Here is a 17,133-nt window from a genome sequence, read left to right as displayed (position 1 = left end):
CCGCCTAACCCGTTTATTAAACGGGTCAGCCGGGTTGGCGGGTTGGCATACCCCCAACCCGAACCCGACCTGTTTAATAGACGGGTTACGCAGGTCGACCCGTTTATTAAACGGGTTGGCTTAAGCCCAACCCGAACCCGCCTAAGAGGCGGGTTGGCGGGTCGTGTCAGAAATTGCCACCCCTACCTATTGTTCATATTCAGCTTTTTAAGTGGCTTGTTTTTCCAGCCCGATTCTTGACTAAGAACGGCATCTAAAGGTGCAGGTCCTCGGGCCTGGTCTGATCTCGCAAGGTCACACCAGTTTGGATGAATCATTCTTTCACACTTGCTTAGGCCACAATGGAACCAACATTCGGTTGACACAACATGATTCAAGTGTCAGTTTTTACTAAACCAAATATTTAAAATACATCTAGAGGGTAAGGTGTGCAGAAAAAAATTAAATTTAGAAAAAGGAGTTTTTCACTAGGGGTTTGGAACCCGTGAGGATATCCAACATAATATATAAAAAGAAATGATGTATCATCTAAGGGGGAATGTGCAACCTTTGCACAATCATACCACTTTTAAAAATCATTTTTAATGTGTTCTTTCGCTAATCTAACCGTATAATATAACAATTTTTTTTTATGTATATATGTGTTCTTCATCCGACCAATGTTGTCAGTATCGGTATCGGCCCAGAATCGTTTGGCCAATGATTCAGTGGTATCGGGCCGATACCAAAAGTGAATCGTTCTGCATCAGCCAAAAAAAAACATTGTATCAATCAGAATGTGACAGGTGTTAAAACTATTAAAATAATATTTAAGAATTATTTTTTGGTATTTTTACTTTTATTAAAAAATAGCCGATTCAGGGTGATGCGTATCAATTTTCTGCGGATACTGACCGCACCAATACTAACAACATTGAAGCAGACCGTTTCCTCTAGAGATAGACCATGTTATACCTTCAAACTTTGTTCACTTGTTTATGCATATTCAGGTGTCGAATCGCCAGAGTCTCTTAACTGGGATCAAAGAATGAAGATTGCAGTGGGTGCAGCTCGTGGATTAGCATACCTTCACCAAGATTGTACCGTACATCCCACTTCTTGTTTTTTCCATCAATCGGCCACCTTATCATTCCTGATCTCTCAAATTTTAGTTGCTTACTCATTGTTTTTGTGTCAGGTCATCCCCAGATAATCCACTGTGATGTCAAGTCCTCCAATATTCTGCTTGACCAGGATTTTAACGCAAAGGTATGCATAGATAGCATCATCCCTCTTCTTTTTATCAACAATTATTTATTTCCATTATGTCGACATAACGGGGCGCGATGCATTTTAGGTCTCAGATTTTGGGCTGGCGAAACTCATGTCAGACCCGTATTGTCATATGACCACACATGTTGTTGGGACTCTTGGGTGAGTATTTGACTGGTCTCAGTGTTAGATATCGATCAGCTTATTGACTTGGCAGATAATATTGGCTACCCTCGATTGTACCAATTTTCTTCATTTTCTTTTGTGGATCAGGTCCTATGGATCTGATTTACATGGTTTGTTTAGTCAAAAAACAAGTTGTAGATCATTCCACAATGCATCGAAATTTCATGATGGACAACCAAGCTTTTACGTCAAAACCACTCTATCCAAAGTGCATTTTTCTAGTAAAAGCGACAATGTTGAATGCAACAGTTGGGGTCAAATTGATAAAAACAAAGATTGCATCTAAAGTTTCAGTTAGAGGGTACAGTACTCTAGAGTGTAGCCAATATTTCCCCTGATCTAATGGCTCTAAATTGGTTGAGATAAACTCTCTCTCTCTCTCTCTCTCTCTCTCTCTCTCTCTCTCTCTCTCTCTCTCTCTCACACAGGTACCTCGCACCAGATTACCCTCTAACGGGGAAGCTCACAGACAAGTCCGATGTGTACTCGTTTGGTGTCCTGCTCTTGGAGATTGTGACAGGAAAGAGACCAATAGACACTGCAGAAAATTCAGATTATGGCAGCCTCCTTGAGTGGGTAAATATTATTTATTGCTTTAGGCGTTAAATGTCACTGGCACAAAATGTTTTCACAGGATCCCAAACGTTTGTGTGACGGCATCAACTTAATAGTTTCCCTGGTTACAATTTTTTTAGATGATCTACTCATCGAGAGCAGATCAAGTGATCTGCCAAATCACGTTTAAGAAAGTGATTTGGCATCCTCACCATCTACAATATGCACAAAGACCATGAGGGCCCTTGTTAGATGAATCAATGGAGGGAGAAGATATCAAATCACTTAAAGTGATTTGACAGATCACCTGAGCTGATGTCCAAACAGAGCTATGTCAATTGTCAAGTAGGGGCATACTACCTCAACGTTGTCCCTTCGCATTATAGAACAAATATACAAACACGGCTCCAAGCAAACTAACCCAAATTTTTGAAGACCACCTTACCATGGCTATGAAGTTAAAATGACAACTTTATAACCACACCTCCCACTGATCATGGCAGGGTCACCCACTACTCGAGCGCGTGTTAGAAGATGGGGATGTTACAATCATTCTGGATCAGAGACTGGATGATAACTACTTCAAAAACAAAGACGAAATAATGAGGGTACTGGAGGTGGTAGCGTGCTGCCTGAACCCATCTCCCAAGGGCAGGCCCAAGATGACTCGAGTTGCCAGGATGCTGGAAAAGGAGGATCGCTCCAGCTTGGAGCATCCGCGCTCGGGAGACGAAAGATACGAGAGACCAGAGGAGGAAAACACGAATCAATTGGCCCTTGCAAATGTCTTTCGCATGATGGCCTGTGCCGATCATCATCATCTGATAGACCACACTGCCGATTGTAGCATCGATTTCCATACTAGTACTTATTTCTCCAAACAATGCACCACCCAGTCAATATCACCATGAATATATATATATAACATTTACCATTTTGTGCCCTGAAATTTTTGTTCATAAATAAAATGAATCCCCACATCTTATTCCAAGAACATATCAGATCAACTCGAGACAGTCTCAGTAGTAGCACAAGCATGAGAGAGAGAGAGAGAGAGAGAGTTGTCACAATGTCCCATCAAAGATTTGTGTGCGGAACAAAGCATGCTTAACATAAAACCCAAAAGGTCTTATCCCCTGGAATAGACTGTTTATATGTAAAATACAAGCATTATAGTCACGATTATCGACCAATATAAATATGAATTAAAGAGAGAAAAGCAATCAAAACACTGGCTTTTAGTCTTCGTATCAGCCACTATAAAACTACCAAAAAGTCATCATTAGCCTGCAATTCCCACCAAATAGACCTTCCATTCTTCAATCCAAAAGGTAGGTCCTTCCCTTCAAGCTTAGGCCCTCTCGCCACGGATCCTCCGAGCCAGCTGAATGTCTTTGGGCATGATAGTGACACGCTTGGCATGGATGGCGCACAAGTTGGTGTCCTCAAAGAGACTTACAAGGTAGGCCTCAGCAGCCTCTTGCAGCGCCAGAACAGCATGGCTCTGGAAACGCAGATCCGTCTGCAATCGCACACACGCCACAAGAGAGAGGTCGTTAGAAAACCCAAAAAAAAAAAAGTTGGGGGAGGGGCACCCAAGATTGTAGAGAGAGAGAGAGAAAGATCCCCACCCACCTTGAAGTCCTGGGCAATTTCACGAACAAGCCTCTGGAATGGCAGCTTCCTGATCAACAGCTCCGTGCTCTTCTGGTACTTGCGTATTTCACTGCCCAAATGACAAAGCAAAACACAAAAAATGTGAAATGCCTGCACATTAAAAAGGAAACCTAGAAAAACAGAATGCAAGGAGACAAACGGAGCTCTCCTCATGAAACTTGAGTAGCATACCGGAGAGCAACAGTTCCGGGGCGGTAGCGGTGGGGCTTCTTCACTCCTCCAGTTGTAGGTGCAGACTTACGAGCAGCCTAATGGAAATTTTGGAAAGGACTTTTCAGAGTTCGTGCAAGTGGAAGACGAAATAAAGCAACACTGGTTATAGAATAAAATATCACCTTGGTTGCAAGCTGCTTCCTGGGAGCCTTTCCTCCAGTAGACTTACGAGCTGTTTGCTTGGTACGAGCCATCTATAAATGCAAATCATTTAAACCCTATACTTCTTTCTGTATCCCAATACAAGTAAATATATCGATCTACAGACAACATGGCATCCCAAGGAAATCCGAAAAAAGGGAGTTAAACCAAACATTTTCGAAACTTAAGCAGAAGGTTTAAAAACAGACACAACAGGAACAGACTATCTGTGTCTCAAATATATGAAATTATCGATCCCACATGATAGGACGACGTCATCAGTTTCATAACTCACCAACCAGACTTAGATTACTCTGGTATCAGAAGCAAAAACGCTAATCGAACCCAAAATACAAAACACTGAGCATATCGGACATGGGAGAAAGAAAGAAACGAAAAGAGTTGCGTCCAATAAATAGGTATGATTAAAGCAAACCCAAGTTATCACATCAAACACGATCATATCCAATAGAAACAGAGAGCGTTATCTCCCAACCGTAGAAGGTAGAATCTTTTACAAATCAAAATAAGAAGAAACCTACAATTCTACCTACAATTGAGGGTGGAAATCTAACCCACTGGAGTCCGAGATAAAGAGAAGAAGCACAACAAAACCATGCAAAGGGGAAAAGCTCAGAAACTACAATTGGATTCTGGCAAATGACGCAGAAACAAAGACTCCTGGGTCAAAAGCCTAAATAGATACAAACACCAGGATTTAATCATGCAACCGAAAAAGGAAAAAGAAAGAAATTAGTGAAAGGTTTGAAAAAATAGGAACACAGAGATTGTAAACCAAAACAGAACCGAAACATTAGCGTAAGCAAATCACACCCACGGCAAGGGACGTAAGAAACCTTGTGAAAGAAACAACAAAGAAACCCGCGGAGTCATACAGAAGAAAATCACAAGAAAAGAACAGAATAAACTCCAAGATTCAAAGTTAATTCAAGGAGAGAAGCGAAACAAACAAATCACCGAGACAAAGAAACCTTATGACGAAATCAGGACAGAAAAAAACTAAAAAGAAAATTTTACGAAAAACGAGGCTATCAAAATCCTAATAAATCCCTGTTCGAACCCCCTCTTCACAGCAACCTATTTCACAAATTTAAAAGAAATCACAGAAATAAGGTTGAACAGGAAAAAAAAAAGATCCAAACAATAAATCCCATGAAAGAAGAAACTCTATCGAAAAGTATAAAAAAAAAAGAGGGAAGAGAACAAAATAAACGAAAACAATATGGTCACAAACGAGAGAACAATCCAGAATCTTCCCGCCATTGAGAAAACAATTGAAAAGAAAAAAGAAAACAACCAAAACGAACAAGCATCCGAACCTCCAAGAAATCCTCCTCACAATGAATTACTTGATAGAATTAAAAAAACACAATTAAAATTTGCAGCTTTTTATCAAAAGATCCAAACCCTAAATTCAAATCCCAAGAAAAAAAGACGAAAGGAAAAGATTAAAAGATTTCCAAGTAATTAGATGCCAAAATGAAGCCAATAAATGAATAAAAGAAACAGGGAAAAAAAATAAAGAGAACGAGAAAAAAGGGAATTCCATAACGCGAGAACAAAACCCTAATCCACCCACATAGAGAAAAACAAACAAAAAAATAAACCAAGAAAAAAAGATAAAAATCAAAACAAAAAGCAAGAAGAAGAAGAGAATGGAAGAAGGAGGCATACCTCAAAGGCTAGTCACGCCTCACCGAATCAAAGCGCGCCAAGGAAGAAGAAGAAGAGAAACTCCTCTCGCCCAGAGACGAACGAGCCCTTGATGGAGGACCGACTCCTATTCATACGCGGCCGTCCGTCTGTTACGAATCTCACCCCCGACCGGGAATAACATCAAACCAACGGCCGAGATCGGATTTGGGGTGTGCCTCTTTCGCCGAGGCCGACGGCCAGGATCCGCCCGCGTTATGCTTTCTCTCCCAGAAGTTTCCACCGTCGGATCTGGATTGGCGATGGACTGTCAATAAAGGGTACGTCTCCACGCGGTGGACTCCCATTGGATGTTGACAAAACTCCCAATCAGAAAACGTGATGGAGACGGAGGCGGCTGACGATGCTGAGTACTGCCCATAGTTTTGGGCCTTTTGGCTTTGCGTCCAAGGGAACAAAGGGTGTTAATGGATCGGGTTTGAACCGGACCTGATCCGTACTAAACCGGGTCCGCGTTTGGTGATAAATAAGAAGGTTCGAATAGAATCCGGGTTGGACTTGAAGGGTTCGATTAATATATGGATCCGAGTATGGTTTATGAACTTTTATATCAGACCCAGCTCGAGTTCCAACTAAGATTCATAATTTTTTAATATAAAAAGGATAAAAACTTTTAAATTTACCGGGTATGGTTCGGATCCGGTTCATGTAATCCTTACACGGTCTGGGTATGGTTTCTTTTATGATGGGTCTAATTGGACCCGAAGGTCTGATTAATACATGGACCTGGGTATAGTTTGTGAAATTTTATACCAGACCCGGACCCGACCCGAGTTCCGATTACGGCCTGAAATCTTTCAATGTAAAAAAAATATGGTTTTACCGGGTATTGTCCGGTTTGGTTCGGTTCATATAGTTCTTATCGGGTCCAGGTATGGTTTTTCTTATAAAGAACCCGATTAGACCTGGGTCCGGACCCGATACCATACCCAAAATCTGGTCCAAGTCTGGTTCCACCTGAGTCCAAACCAAACCCGACCCAACCCAACCCGTTGACCGTTAGTTGTATATGATTGTCGTCATGTACATGAATTATAGACTGGATTTGTCGCTGCATCTGTATGTAAACTTTGTTTTCAAGCCTATCTCTGATCACATTGCTTGCCACTTGATATTTGTGATACTGTTCTTATGTTGAATAATCTTGAATACTTGATTAGTATCATGCGTCAGCCACTAAGCTCCCATTCGTGATAATTGATTTTGGTCTTAGATAGATTATACATGGTATAGATGTTGAGTATGGATGCCTCTCAAACAATATGAATTCACATTCTGTGGTTTTATATTTTTGGTTGGTTCATAGTTGTCTGTTAAATGTAACTAAATCATGATTTGATATACATTTTATAATATCATAGGAATTTCAACCATTATATATGAAACTTCCTTTTAGTTAGTGCTAGTGAAGATGAACACTCAAAGCTAAAAGACCTCTGTTGTGTGCTGTGAATTCTTTGAAGAGAGAATTGTTATGTCAATAATAAGAAATATTGTGTATTTATATGACTAAGATGCAGATATAATTCCTTTAAAATGGAATCATACTTACAAGATCAAAAACTGAAAAAGTATTGTCATGGAACAGCACAGCAATACGGCCCCCGGCTATCTTCACAACTGGTGAAAATTTGATCCTTCTAATTCCATCTCTGTGAGTGTTGAATGATAAAGAAAGTCTAGTAGTCACATCCCACCAACGTATAACTTCTGATCTGTCTCCCGTAACCTTTAAAGATTTATCAATAAAAGAAGCCAGTAGCTGTGTAACTTCCCCAATCACAGAAGAATATGCATTCAAATCTACAGATATGATGAATATTGGTAAAGAACGAATCACACCACACAAAGAAAGCAAGCACACATATAACGTGGTTCGACCAGTGTAATCTACATCCACGAACCAAAGAAAAATATTACTCTCTCAAGTCCTCTCTACATGTTTTTCTCTCTTGGAGACAGAGGGCTGAGAGACACTCTATATATAGTAAGGCTACAAGTTTTTTGTAAGGAAGATTGCCTTTCAGGTGGAGTGCTCATTGTTTGTTTTAGAGAACAGTTTATTTTGATTGTAACTCCTGAAGAGGTCGACCTTGAGAATCTTGATCTGTCACAACTTCTTGAATATTTCTTTCACTACAAGAAAATGCGTTGTTAGCGACGGACTTTAGCGACGGAAATATTTCGTCGCTAGTTAGCGACGAATTAACGAGCGACAAACATCCGTCGCTATAATTAATGAAGCTTACGAAAATAGCGACGGAATATAGTCCGTCGCCCTCTCTGTCACTACTTAGCGACGAATTTTATGACATATTGTTTTGTCGTTACGGCTGCATCATTTGGCGACGACGTTTGCGACAAAATCTAGTCCATCGCTACTTAGCGACGGACTTGGCGACGGAATATAGTCTGTCGCTCGTTTCGTAAATTTGATTTACGTTGGCTTAGCGACGGATTAATTCCGTCGCTCAGTTTCGAATAACCCTAATCCCATACAGCTTTTCCTTTTCTTCTTTCGTTGCTCCCGCCGTTCGCCGCTCCCGTCGTTCGCCGGTCTCACTCCCGTCGTTCGTCGGTCCCACCGTCCGCAGGCCCCGCCGCCCAAACAGGGGGTCAGTTAACCCCCTATGTTCCGTAAGGGGGTTAACCCCCTATGTTCCGTAACGGGGTCGACCCCCTGCCAGAACAGTAGGGGAGTCGACTTCTTGACGGAACAACCTCTTTTTTTTCGTGGTGACTTCATTTTAAAACAGCATTTTTTTGTGCAGATTTTTCAACGGAACCAGCTCGTGCTCAGCCACCTGTGGTAAGTAAGTGACAAAAACAATGCAAATCGGGTAAATACCCATGGTGAGTAAGTGATGCAAGTGTATCACATGTTACTTAATTTGTTAAATGTAACACTTTATTGTTTACACACTCACTTAGTTGTTGATATTTAGGGTTGCTTTGTTGGAGTTCAGAGATCATGCTGAGCATGATTTTAATGTATGAATATTGAAGTGTTTTTATTTTTGGAGTACGGAGTCCATGCTAGGCATGGTAGTAGTTAGTGAGATATTGAAGTGTGTTTGTTGCAGGTACATGTTTGTCATGTGTTTGATATGAATGATTACGATGTATTGCAATGTTTGATGTAATTGTATCCATGCTTGCATGTAGTTACTTTCAATTTGATTATGACTTCCATGTGAAATTGTATAATAAAAACATGTTTCAAATTATTGTATTGTGTCATTAATAGTTTGCACATGAAAATATTAAGTTATCAATGCATGCATCAAAATTCTTGTTATTGTATGACATCATATATTGCATGATAAATTTGATATTTTCTTCATCGTAGCATTCTCATTGTTCTCTTTTATTTCGTTAGGCTATTATTCGTAACGTCATAAGAAAATGACTGCAAACCGTGAGTGGATGTACCGTAGGATAGTGGACAATGAGTTATCGCATGAATATATGGATGGTGTTGACAGTTTTATTGAATTTGCAATGACAAGTGTCAGTACAGTGAATCCCACAGGTCAGATTAGGTGTCCCTGCAAAGATTTGTAAGAATAATCGATTTGTAGAACCTCATAGCGTTAGACATCACCTATACAGGAAGGGTTTTGTGAGTGATTATCAAAACTGAATGTTTCATGGAGAAGAATTTAGAAACGATTTTGATGCATGGGTGAATATGGTGCACAATAATCCATATACGAATTTGATATTTGATGCTGCAGGAACAGAACTGGGTTCTGCTATGAGTTCTAGTGATATAAGAATTGTCATAGATGAAGAATCACCAAACGATGCAGCTAGTAGATTTTATGATTTACTTAAAGATGCTGATGAGCCACTTTGGAACGGTTGCGAGAGTCACACTATCTTGTCTATAGTTCTTTAACTAATGAATTTGAAGTCCGAGTATAATTTGAGTCAATCATGTTTTGACCGTTTGTGCATGATTGTGAAGAGTATGTTGCCCAAAGATGAGAAATTGCCACAAAATTTCTATCGTGCGAAAGTTATGGTCAACGCTCTAGGTATGGGTTACAAAAAGATTGATGCTTGTCCAAATCACTGCATGTTGTATTTCAAGGAGCAGAAAAACAACATATCATGTCTGTCATATGGGCATCCTCGATTCAAGCCAAAGACAAGAGGCAATGGTAGCACGAGATTAAAGGAAGTTTCATACAATTCGCTCTGCTACTTTTCTATCACTTCTAGATTGCAGTGATTGTATATGTCTTCAAGAACAGCTAAACACATGAGATGACATGCAAATAAAGTTCGACACGATGAAAACAAGATCACGCATCTTGTTGACGTTGAAGCTTGGAAGCAATTTGATCGTACTCATCAGAACTTCGCAATGGAAGTGCGAAATGTTAGACTCGGTCTATGTACAGATGGAAATGTTAGACTCGCGCTGAAGCTTGTAATACTTGATGTGAATAAATGAGTTGTACTGTAATACTTGATGTAAATGATTTGAATTATTTGAATATATTGTAATACTTGATACGAATGATTCGAATGCATTGCCATACTTGATGTGAATGATTTGAATTATTTGAATGTATTGTAATACTTAATGTGAATAATGAGTTGTATTGCAATACTTGATGTGAATGATTAAAAATTTTATTTGAATGTATTATAATACTTGATACGAATTATTTGAATACATTGTAATACTTGATGTGAATGATTTGAATGTATTGTAATACTTGATACGAATGATTCGAATGCATTGCAATACTTGATGTGAATGATTTGAATTATTTGAATGTATTGTAATTTATGCAACGAATGATTTGAATTATTGCAATACTTGATGTGAATGATTTGAATTATTTGAATGCATTGTAATACTTGATGCGAATGATTTGAATGCATTGCAATGCTTGATGTGAATGACTTGAATGCATTGCAGTACCTGATATGAATGATTTGAATGTATTGTAATACTTATTGTGAATCATTTGAATGTATTGCAATACTTGATGCGAATGATTTGAATTATTGTAATACTTGATGCGAATGACTTGAATGTATTGTAATACTTGATGTGAATTATTTGAATGTATTGTATGACATATGTTATTTGTTAGAATATGGTTCGTGGAGGTTACAGTGGTCGCTCATCCAGTAGTAGCCAGGCTCAGCCTTCATCTTCACGGGCTCCTGTGATAGGTATATCATTTAACTAATTTGATGCTTGATTAGTTCAAATGCGCATTTGGAGAATTTCTAACGTATTTTTTTACAGATGATGTTTCGCCTGTACACGACCCACCTACATCAGTTGATCACACAAGTCATGAGTCAACACAGAAAGCATGGTCTTCTCAGTCTGACACAACAAGACTCATTCGAATAGTGTATATCGATAATCGATCGTAAGTATTTTATTTTCAATTATTGCATATCTTATAAATATTTTATATTGATATTTATTATGTATCAATTCATGTGCAGCACGAGGTTTGAACCACAAGAAGTAGTACGAGAGATTAGGAATTCACTTCTTCAACATCTACCAGGACCGGTTGTTCAATGGAAAGAGTACTCAAAGGAGGTGTTAGACAGATAGTGGTCCTCATTCACGGTATATAGTTGTTTCTCATAGTTAATGTGTTTTATATTTAATTTTTTTAAATAATGTCTACTAACTTTTTGAAAATATTTGTAGGCTTCGAATCGCTTCGCAACTACGATGGAAGAAAATGATGCAAGAAATGTGTGGCAGAAGGTGGCTCGTTATTCTGTCGCAATTAGCGACGGACCTGGCGACAGATTTATTCCGCCGCCAGTTAGCGTCGAAAAAATCGCGACGTAAGCATATCGTCGCCTCGTCGTCGCTAAGCCGGTTAGCGACGGAATGTGGTCGTCGCTAATCCACTGCTTTGTTGTGGTGTTTTATCTTGGACTTTAATTAATTTAGCATCTCCTTCTTGAACACATCTTCCTTTGACCATATCAGATCTTGGATCTACTAAGAGCCCCCCCCTAGCCCCCCCCCCCCCCCCCCCCCTCCTGATCAACAGCATAGGCAGGGTGTTAAGCTTGGCACACAACATGTTGAATCAGGCAATAAAGAGAAGTGTAGTCATAATATTGGCAACTTGATCAACAAAAAATATGTATTTGACCTGAAGATGCTTGTTGATCACATGATCCCGTATGAAATGGACATCAATCTCAATATGCTTTATACGACTATTCAAAACAGGATTTGCTGCAAGATATGTGGCTCTAATATTGTCACACCACGTGGGTGTGGACAAAACAGGAACATGCGTATCATGAACTAAGTAGAGAAGCCAAAGAACCTCGACAGTGGTGTTAGATAATGACCAATATTCAACTTCAGTACTGGAGTGGACAATTGTGCATTGTTTACGAGCAGACCAAAATATAAAGGAGTTGTTTAAGAAAAAAGCAAAACCATCAGTGGACTTATGATTATCAATATTTTCTGTCCAATCAACATCAAAGAAAGAAAATATATATAAATCCAAATTATCAAGAATAAGAAGACCAAAGTAGGGTATATTTGGCATAGCGCAGAATCAACTTGATCGTTGTTTGTGCATAAACTAACATTTTATTTACATCAAAAGCAAGATCAGGCCTGGTAAGAGTCAAATATTGTAAAGCACCAACCACCTGACGGTATTGTATAGGATCCTCAAATGGTTCTCCATCATCTACTAAGAGTCTCAAAGAGGATGCCATAGATGTGGTAACTGGTTTGGCATCTAACATATATGTCTGGTCCAATAAATCCAACATATATTTTTGTTAAGACAAACATGAACCAAATGAATTGTAAGTAGCTTCAATGCCAAGAAATTAATGTAATGGTCCAAAATCCTTAATGGCAAATTTAGATCCCAACCGATAAATAATATCCAGAACATAAGAAAGAACTATTAGTAACCACAATATCATCAACATAAATAAGAATAAACACAGTAAATTGATCACGATGATAAATAAAGAGATAGGTATCTAGGGGGAGACAACAAATTCAATGCTCGGCAGGTAATGAATAAGTCGTTGGTACTATGCTTGTAGAGCCTGCTTGAGACCATATAAGGCCTTAGATAACTTGCAAACATAATAAGGATAGCGAGAATCTATAAAACTCTGTGGCTAAGTCATGTAAACCTCCTCTGATAAAATACCATGATGAAAAGTATTATGAACATCTAACTACCTAATAGGCTAGTTCCGAGCAACAACAATAGTGAGAACAATTCTAACTGTGGGAGGCTTTACAACAAAACTAAAAGTCTTAAAATAGTCAATGCCCTCATCTTGACTATAGTCTTTGGCAACCAACTTGGCCTTGTACCTTTCAAGAGAACCATCTGCCTGACTTTTTGTTTTATAAATTCACTTGCTGCCACACCAGTAAGGCTCTTAATTAGCTTGGGAGAAACAGGTCAGTTCACTGTCTCTAGAAAACTCAGTAAAGAGAACTAAGAGAATGGGATATCAAGAGATATTAAAGGTTTTGGGTTTAAGGGATCCAATTTGGGAATGGGTGACCATAGTGTGGATGAGAAGGGCAGAAGAAATTTGTGTGAGATGATTCTGGAATCAGTTGGGATAAGAGGAGCAGAAATTTGTGTAGAGGTCGGCTCTATAGCATCTAGGTCTGACACAGACTGTGGTACAGGAGTAGAAGACGGTAAGGGATGGAGACTTGTAGGTGGTGCATCAAGGGAACATGGTGGCTCAGGCAAGAAAATAAGAATAGGTTACAATTTATGGGCATTAAAAGGGCGCAGACAAGGATAATAGGAACATTCAAATACTTTTAAAAACATATAGTCAAGAAGCGACTTAAACAATATTTGAATTAGGGATTTGTGATAAGTGACAGTAGAAGAGATTTTTTTATCAAATAAACCACAGTAACAAAGGCATAATTTCAATACTGGTACGAAAAATCAACTTGATCCATAAAAGAAAGATCATTTTCGATAATATGTTATTCTGCTATTCTCTCTAACCCACATGAGAGATCCTTTATGCAAAATCAATAATATACAAATCCATAGAGAATTAAATTCATATACACAAATGTGATCACATAATGTATTGTCATATATAAGAAAGAATAAAAAAAAACCCATCCCCTTTACATGTTGAAAATATAATCCCGGTGCTAGCCCTTTAGTAAGGGGATCCACAGTCATTTCCTTTGTCTCAATTGTATTAATACATACCAGATGATTCTCAGTCTTTTCTTTAACAACAAAATATTTTAACTTCATGTGTCGACACGATGTTGAGCGCTTGTTGTTATTTGAAAAGGACACGGCTGCTTCATTATCATGAAAAATCTTTAGTGGTCTCTCAATAGAGTTCACAATACCATGACTTATAATGAAGTTTCTTATCCAAATGGCCTGAGATAAAATCTCGTATGAAATCAATAATTTTTGTTCCAATGAATTTCAGAAATTCCTTCACTATTTTGTCGTGAGAGATGATACCTCAAATATTCTTAGTCACTCGTGATTGCAAAAGCAACAAGTTAAGATATTCGAACACTCCCGCTTCTTATGAACATTATTTTAAGCGCTCCAACTTTTCATAAACAACCTTCAGAACAATTGTTCTATTCTCTGTATGAGTGAAAGATAAATCGCTTTATACGAGATTTAGATTGAAAAGGTAAATATGAGACCCCTTATTATTTACCTTTTCTAAGACAAGCATAGTTCAACCATTATAGTTTCACTTTGGTGGAAACGACAATACACATAGTTGTTCTGTCTCTTCAATTCACAAGGAATTGACTTCAGTTGGTGAAACTAACAGATCATATATCCAGAGGTAATTCAGCACTGTACTTTTGGGTATAAACATACTTCATGGGCTGAAATGCATATCTACTATCACACCCTGTGTAAATTTAGAACACAATGACCTGCCTTTGGGTATAATCGATGTTTCATAAATTTATACACAATTATAATAATAAATCTTAATACGGTTTAAAGAATCCTTAATCAACACGACTCAGATCACTTTGGTGACAACATAAATTGATCAATCAAGATCTTTTCCCAAAAATATATTCTTATTATGGAGCATGGCCATGAACACATGTAAATGCATGTATATTCATGACAAAATATATTTTATATCATCAAAATACCAGTTCATGCTTCAACTTATATGCATAAACTAATTTTGATAATAAAATGTCATGAATTTAGTCATAATTCATGTCTAAAATCATCATGCATAACTTAGCCAACATAGAACACATGATTTAACATGCATAAGTCATGCAATCTTTAGAATAAGTACTTTATAAAGCATAAAAAATAACAAAAACCAAGCTTAAATAGGTAAAACTCAGGGTCCATAAGCAGGAACCGGTCTGAAAACACCTTGAACTGGTCCATATTGATTTCAATGCATCATAACTCAACACGTGAGTCTCACTTTCTTAGTTAGTCATGAGGTTTTTATAATTCTTCTATGACCATACCATAAGATATCATCATTTGCTAATAATCTTGTACAAAGTCCATATGCACACAAGTAAAGTACTATGAATTTTCATCAACTCAAATTCATGATAAATTATGATTTGCCAAACATGACAAATGCTCTCATTTTTCAAGATTTCATCATGGATAATACTTCGCTATCTATCTGCATCATCATCACATGCACCATTCTTTAACTCTCATCACCACTTGATCATTTTGAATTGATATATTCAGATTCAAATATTCATAAATATGATTAAAAATATATATATGAATACTATTGTTGCATACCATGCATAAAGCTTCCAAAGCATAAAAACATCCCTTCATGCATTCATATAAGCAAACCATAGGGAACATGATTTATGTTGATTATTTATCATCAAATTCAAATGAATATCCACATGCATGTGAAAATTATAATTCAGCTCTCACTTTTCTAACGCATTGCAATTATGCAATATGTGCACATTAAAACATCACAAACTACGAGTAATTACATTCATTTTTCAAGGTTTTAATCATATCAAATGTGATAATAAACAACTTATATGTGAACTATAAGTCTAGATCCATTAATGGATAAAACAAAAATTTGTACCTATATCTATTAAATTTATATGAGTTCATATACAAAACTGACTTAAGATGTTTTCATCAAGTTCAACATAATTCATAGTGAAAAATTAATCTACATGCAAATTTAGATAGCTCAAGCAAAACTATAGGCCAGATATGATATGGATGTTGTCTAAATTCATACCCTTAGGTTACAAATTCAAATGAATCATTATAACATTTTCAGCATTATACTTTTTTCTATCCATCTTTGGATTCATACAATAAGAGGACCCAATAAGAAACTACCCAAAATTATATATGCATCAAAACATTTATAGTCTCACATAATCAAGTTAAATAAACTTGAATGTCATTATACTAATTTAAAATCATAATAAATTCATATATAATAGGACCAAACAAAGGCTATCCATAAGCACATGCAATAAAGTAATATGTAATCGTATAAAACATTCTTAGATCTCATAGTGCCAATATGGATCCAACTCACATTTATCATGTATAAATTTCATTTAGACCATAATTAGGTACATATCACACCATGAGTTTTGAGTTAAAATCAATTCGAAAATAGGATCGTCATACTATCCATATTGAGTTATTTAACTTAATACTTAAATAACCTCAAAACTCATAAGATATCTATTTAAGTATGATAATTATGCAAGTTGGTCCAATAGGTTCAACTAAATCCAATGGTGTTGCCTGAATTCAAACTTATTTAACTGTATCTACTCAACTCCATTTAAGTTCAATTAAATCCAATATTGTACTAACTTGTTTCAACATGATCCAACTTGCTCTTATGTCAACTTTATTGATCCAATAGTATCTTATCCAATCCAACTTGGTCTATTTGAATCCAGTCTAGCCCAATTTGGACCAATGTGATCCAATATAGATGATCAAATCAAACATCATGGTACATCCACTTATATTGACCCCATCTGAATGAAACAATTCTAGTTTTTCAACCAAATCCAAATAGTTAATAAAATGTGAATATATTGGGTTGATCTGAATAAAATTTATTATAAAAACTAGACCAATATTAGGCTATATCGGATCCATATATTAATAGAATCTAAACATAAACAAATTATAAAGCATATCAAAGCATTTCAGGATTGCATGCATCCAATATAACTACATGTTAAAAATGTCCAAACTCTCTCCTATTAGGGTAGAGATCCAATCTAAATTACAACTGCATTAAAAAACAATCCATGAGTTTTTTTGACAATAGACTGAAATATCATAGTTCCAACAT

The 17,133-nt window shown here is 37.2% G+C and overlaps 1 protein-coding gene across 2 annotated transcripts; it reads right to left on the bottom strand.

Moving 5' to 3' along the window:
- Positions 1 to 3,053: 3,053 nt before the first annotated feature.
- Positions 3,054 to 5,964, bottom strand: LOC149841254 (histone H3.3-like). 2 transcript variants are annotated; one of them, XM_090003721.1, is made up of 5 exons: positions 5,719 to 5,964; positions 4,005 to 4,076; positions 3,841 to 3,917; positions 3,628 to 3,718; positions 3,054 to 3,514 (listed from the first exon to the last, which is right to left on the bottom strand). In XM_090003721.1, exons 2-5 carry the CDS (start codon positions 4,074 to 4,076, stop codon positions 3,344 to 3,346), a joined length of 411 nt encoding a protein of 136 aa, XP_089859847.1. In that variant the 5' UTR covers positions 5,719 to 5,964; the 3' UTR covers positions 3,054 to 3,343. The 2 variants fall into 2 exon arrangements, with proteins under 2 accessions (XP_089859847.1, XP_089859848.1); XM_090003722.1 differs by lacking the exon at positions 5,719 to 5,964 and having other exon boundaries at positions 4,005 to 4,091.
- Positions 5,965 to 17,133: the final 11,169 nt, after the last annotated feature.

This window comes from Nuphar pumila, chromosome 4 (genome assembly GCF_984573655.1).
Source record: "Nuphar pumila chromosome 4, dmNupPumi1.hap1.1, whole genome shotgun sequence".
NCBI classification, from domain to species: Eukaryota; Viridiplantae; Streptophyta; class Magnoliopsida; order Nymphaeales; family Nymphaeaceae; genus Nuphar; species Nuphar pumila.
Note: the sequence above shows the minus strand (reverse complement) of the source record. Positions and strands in the feature narration are given on the sequence as shown.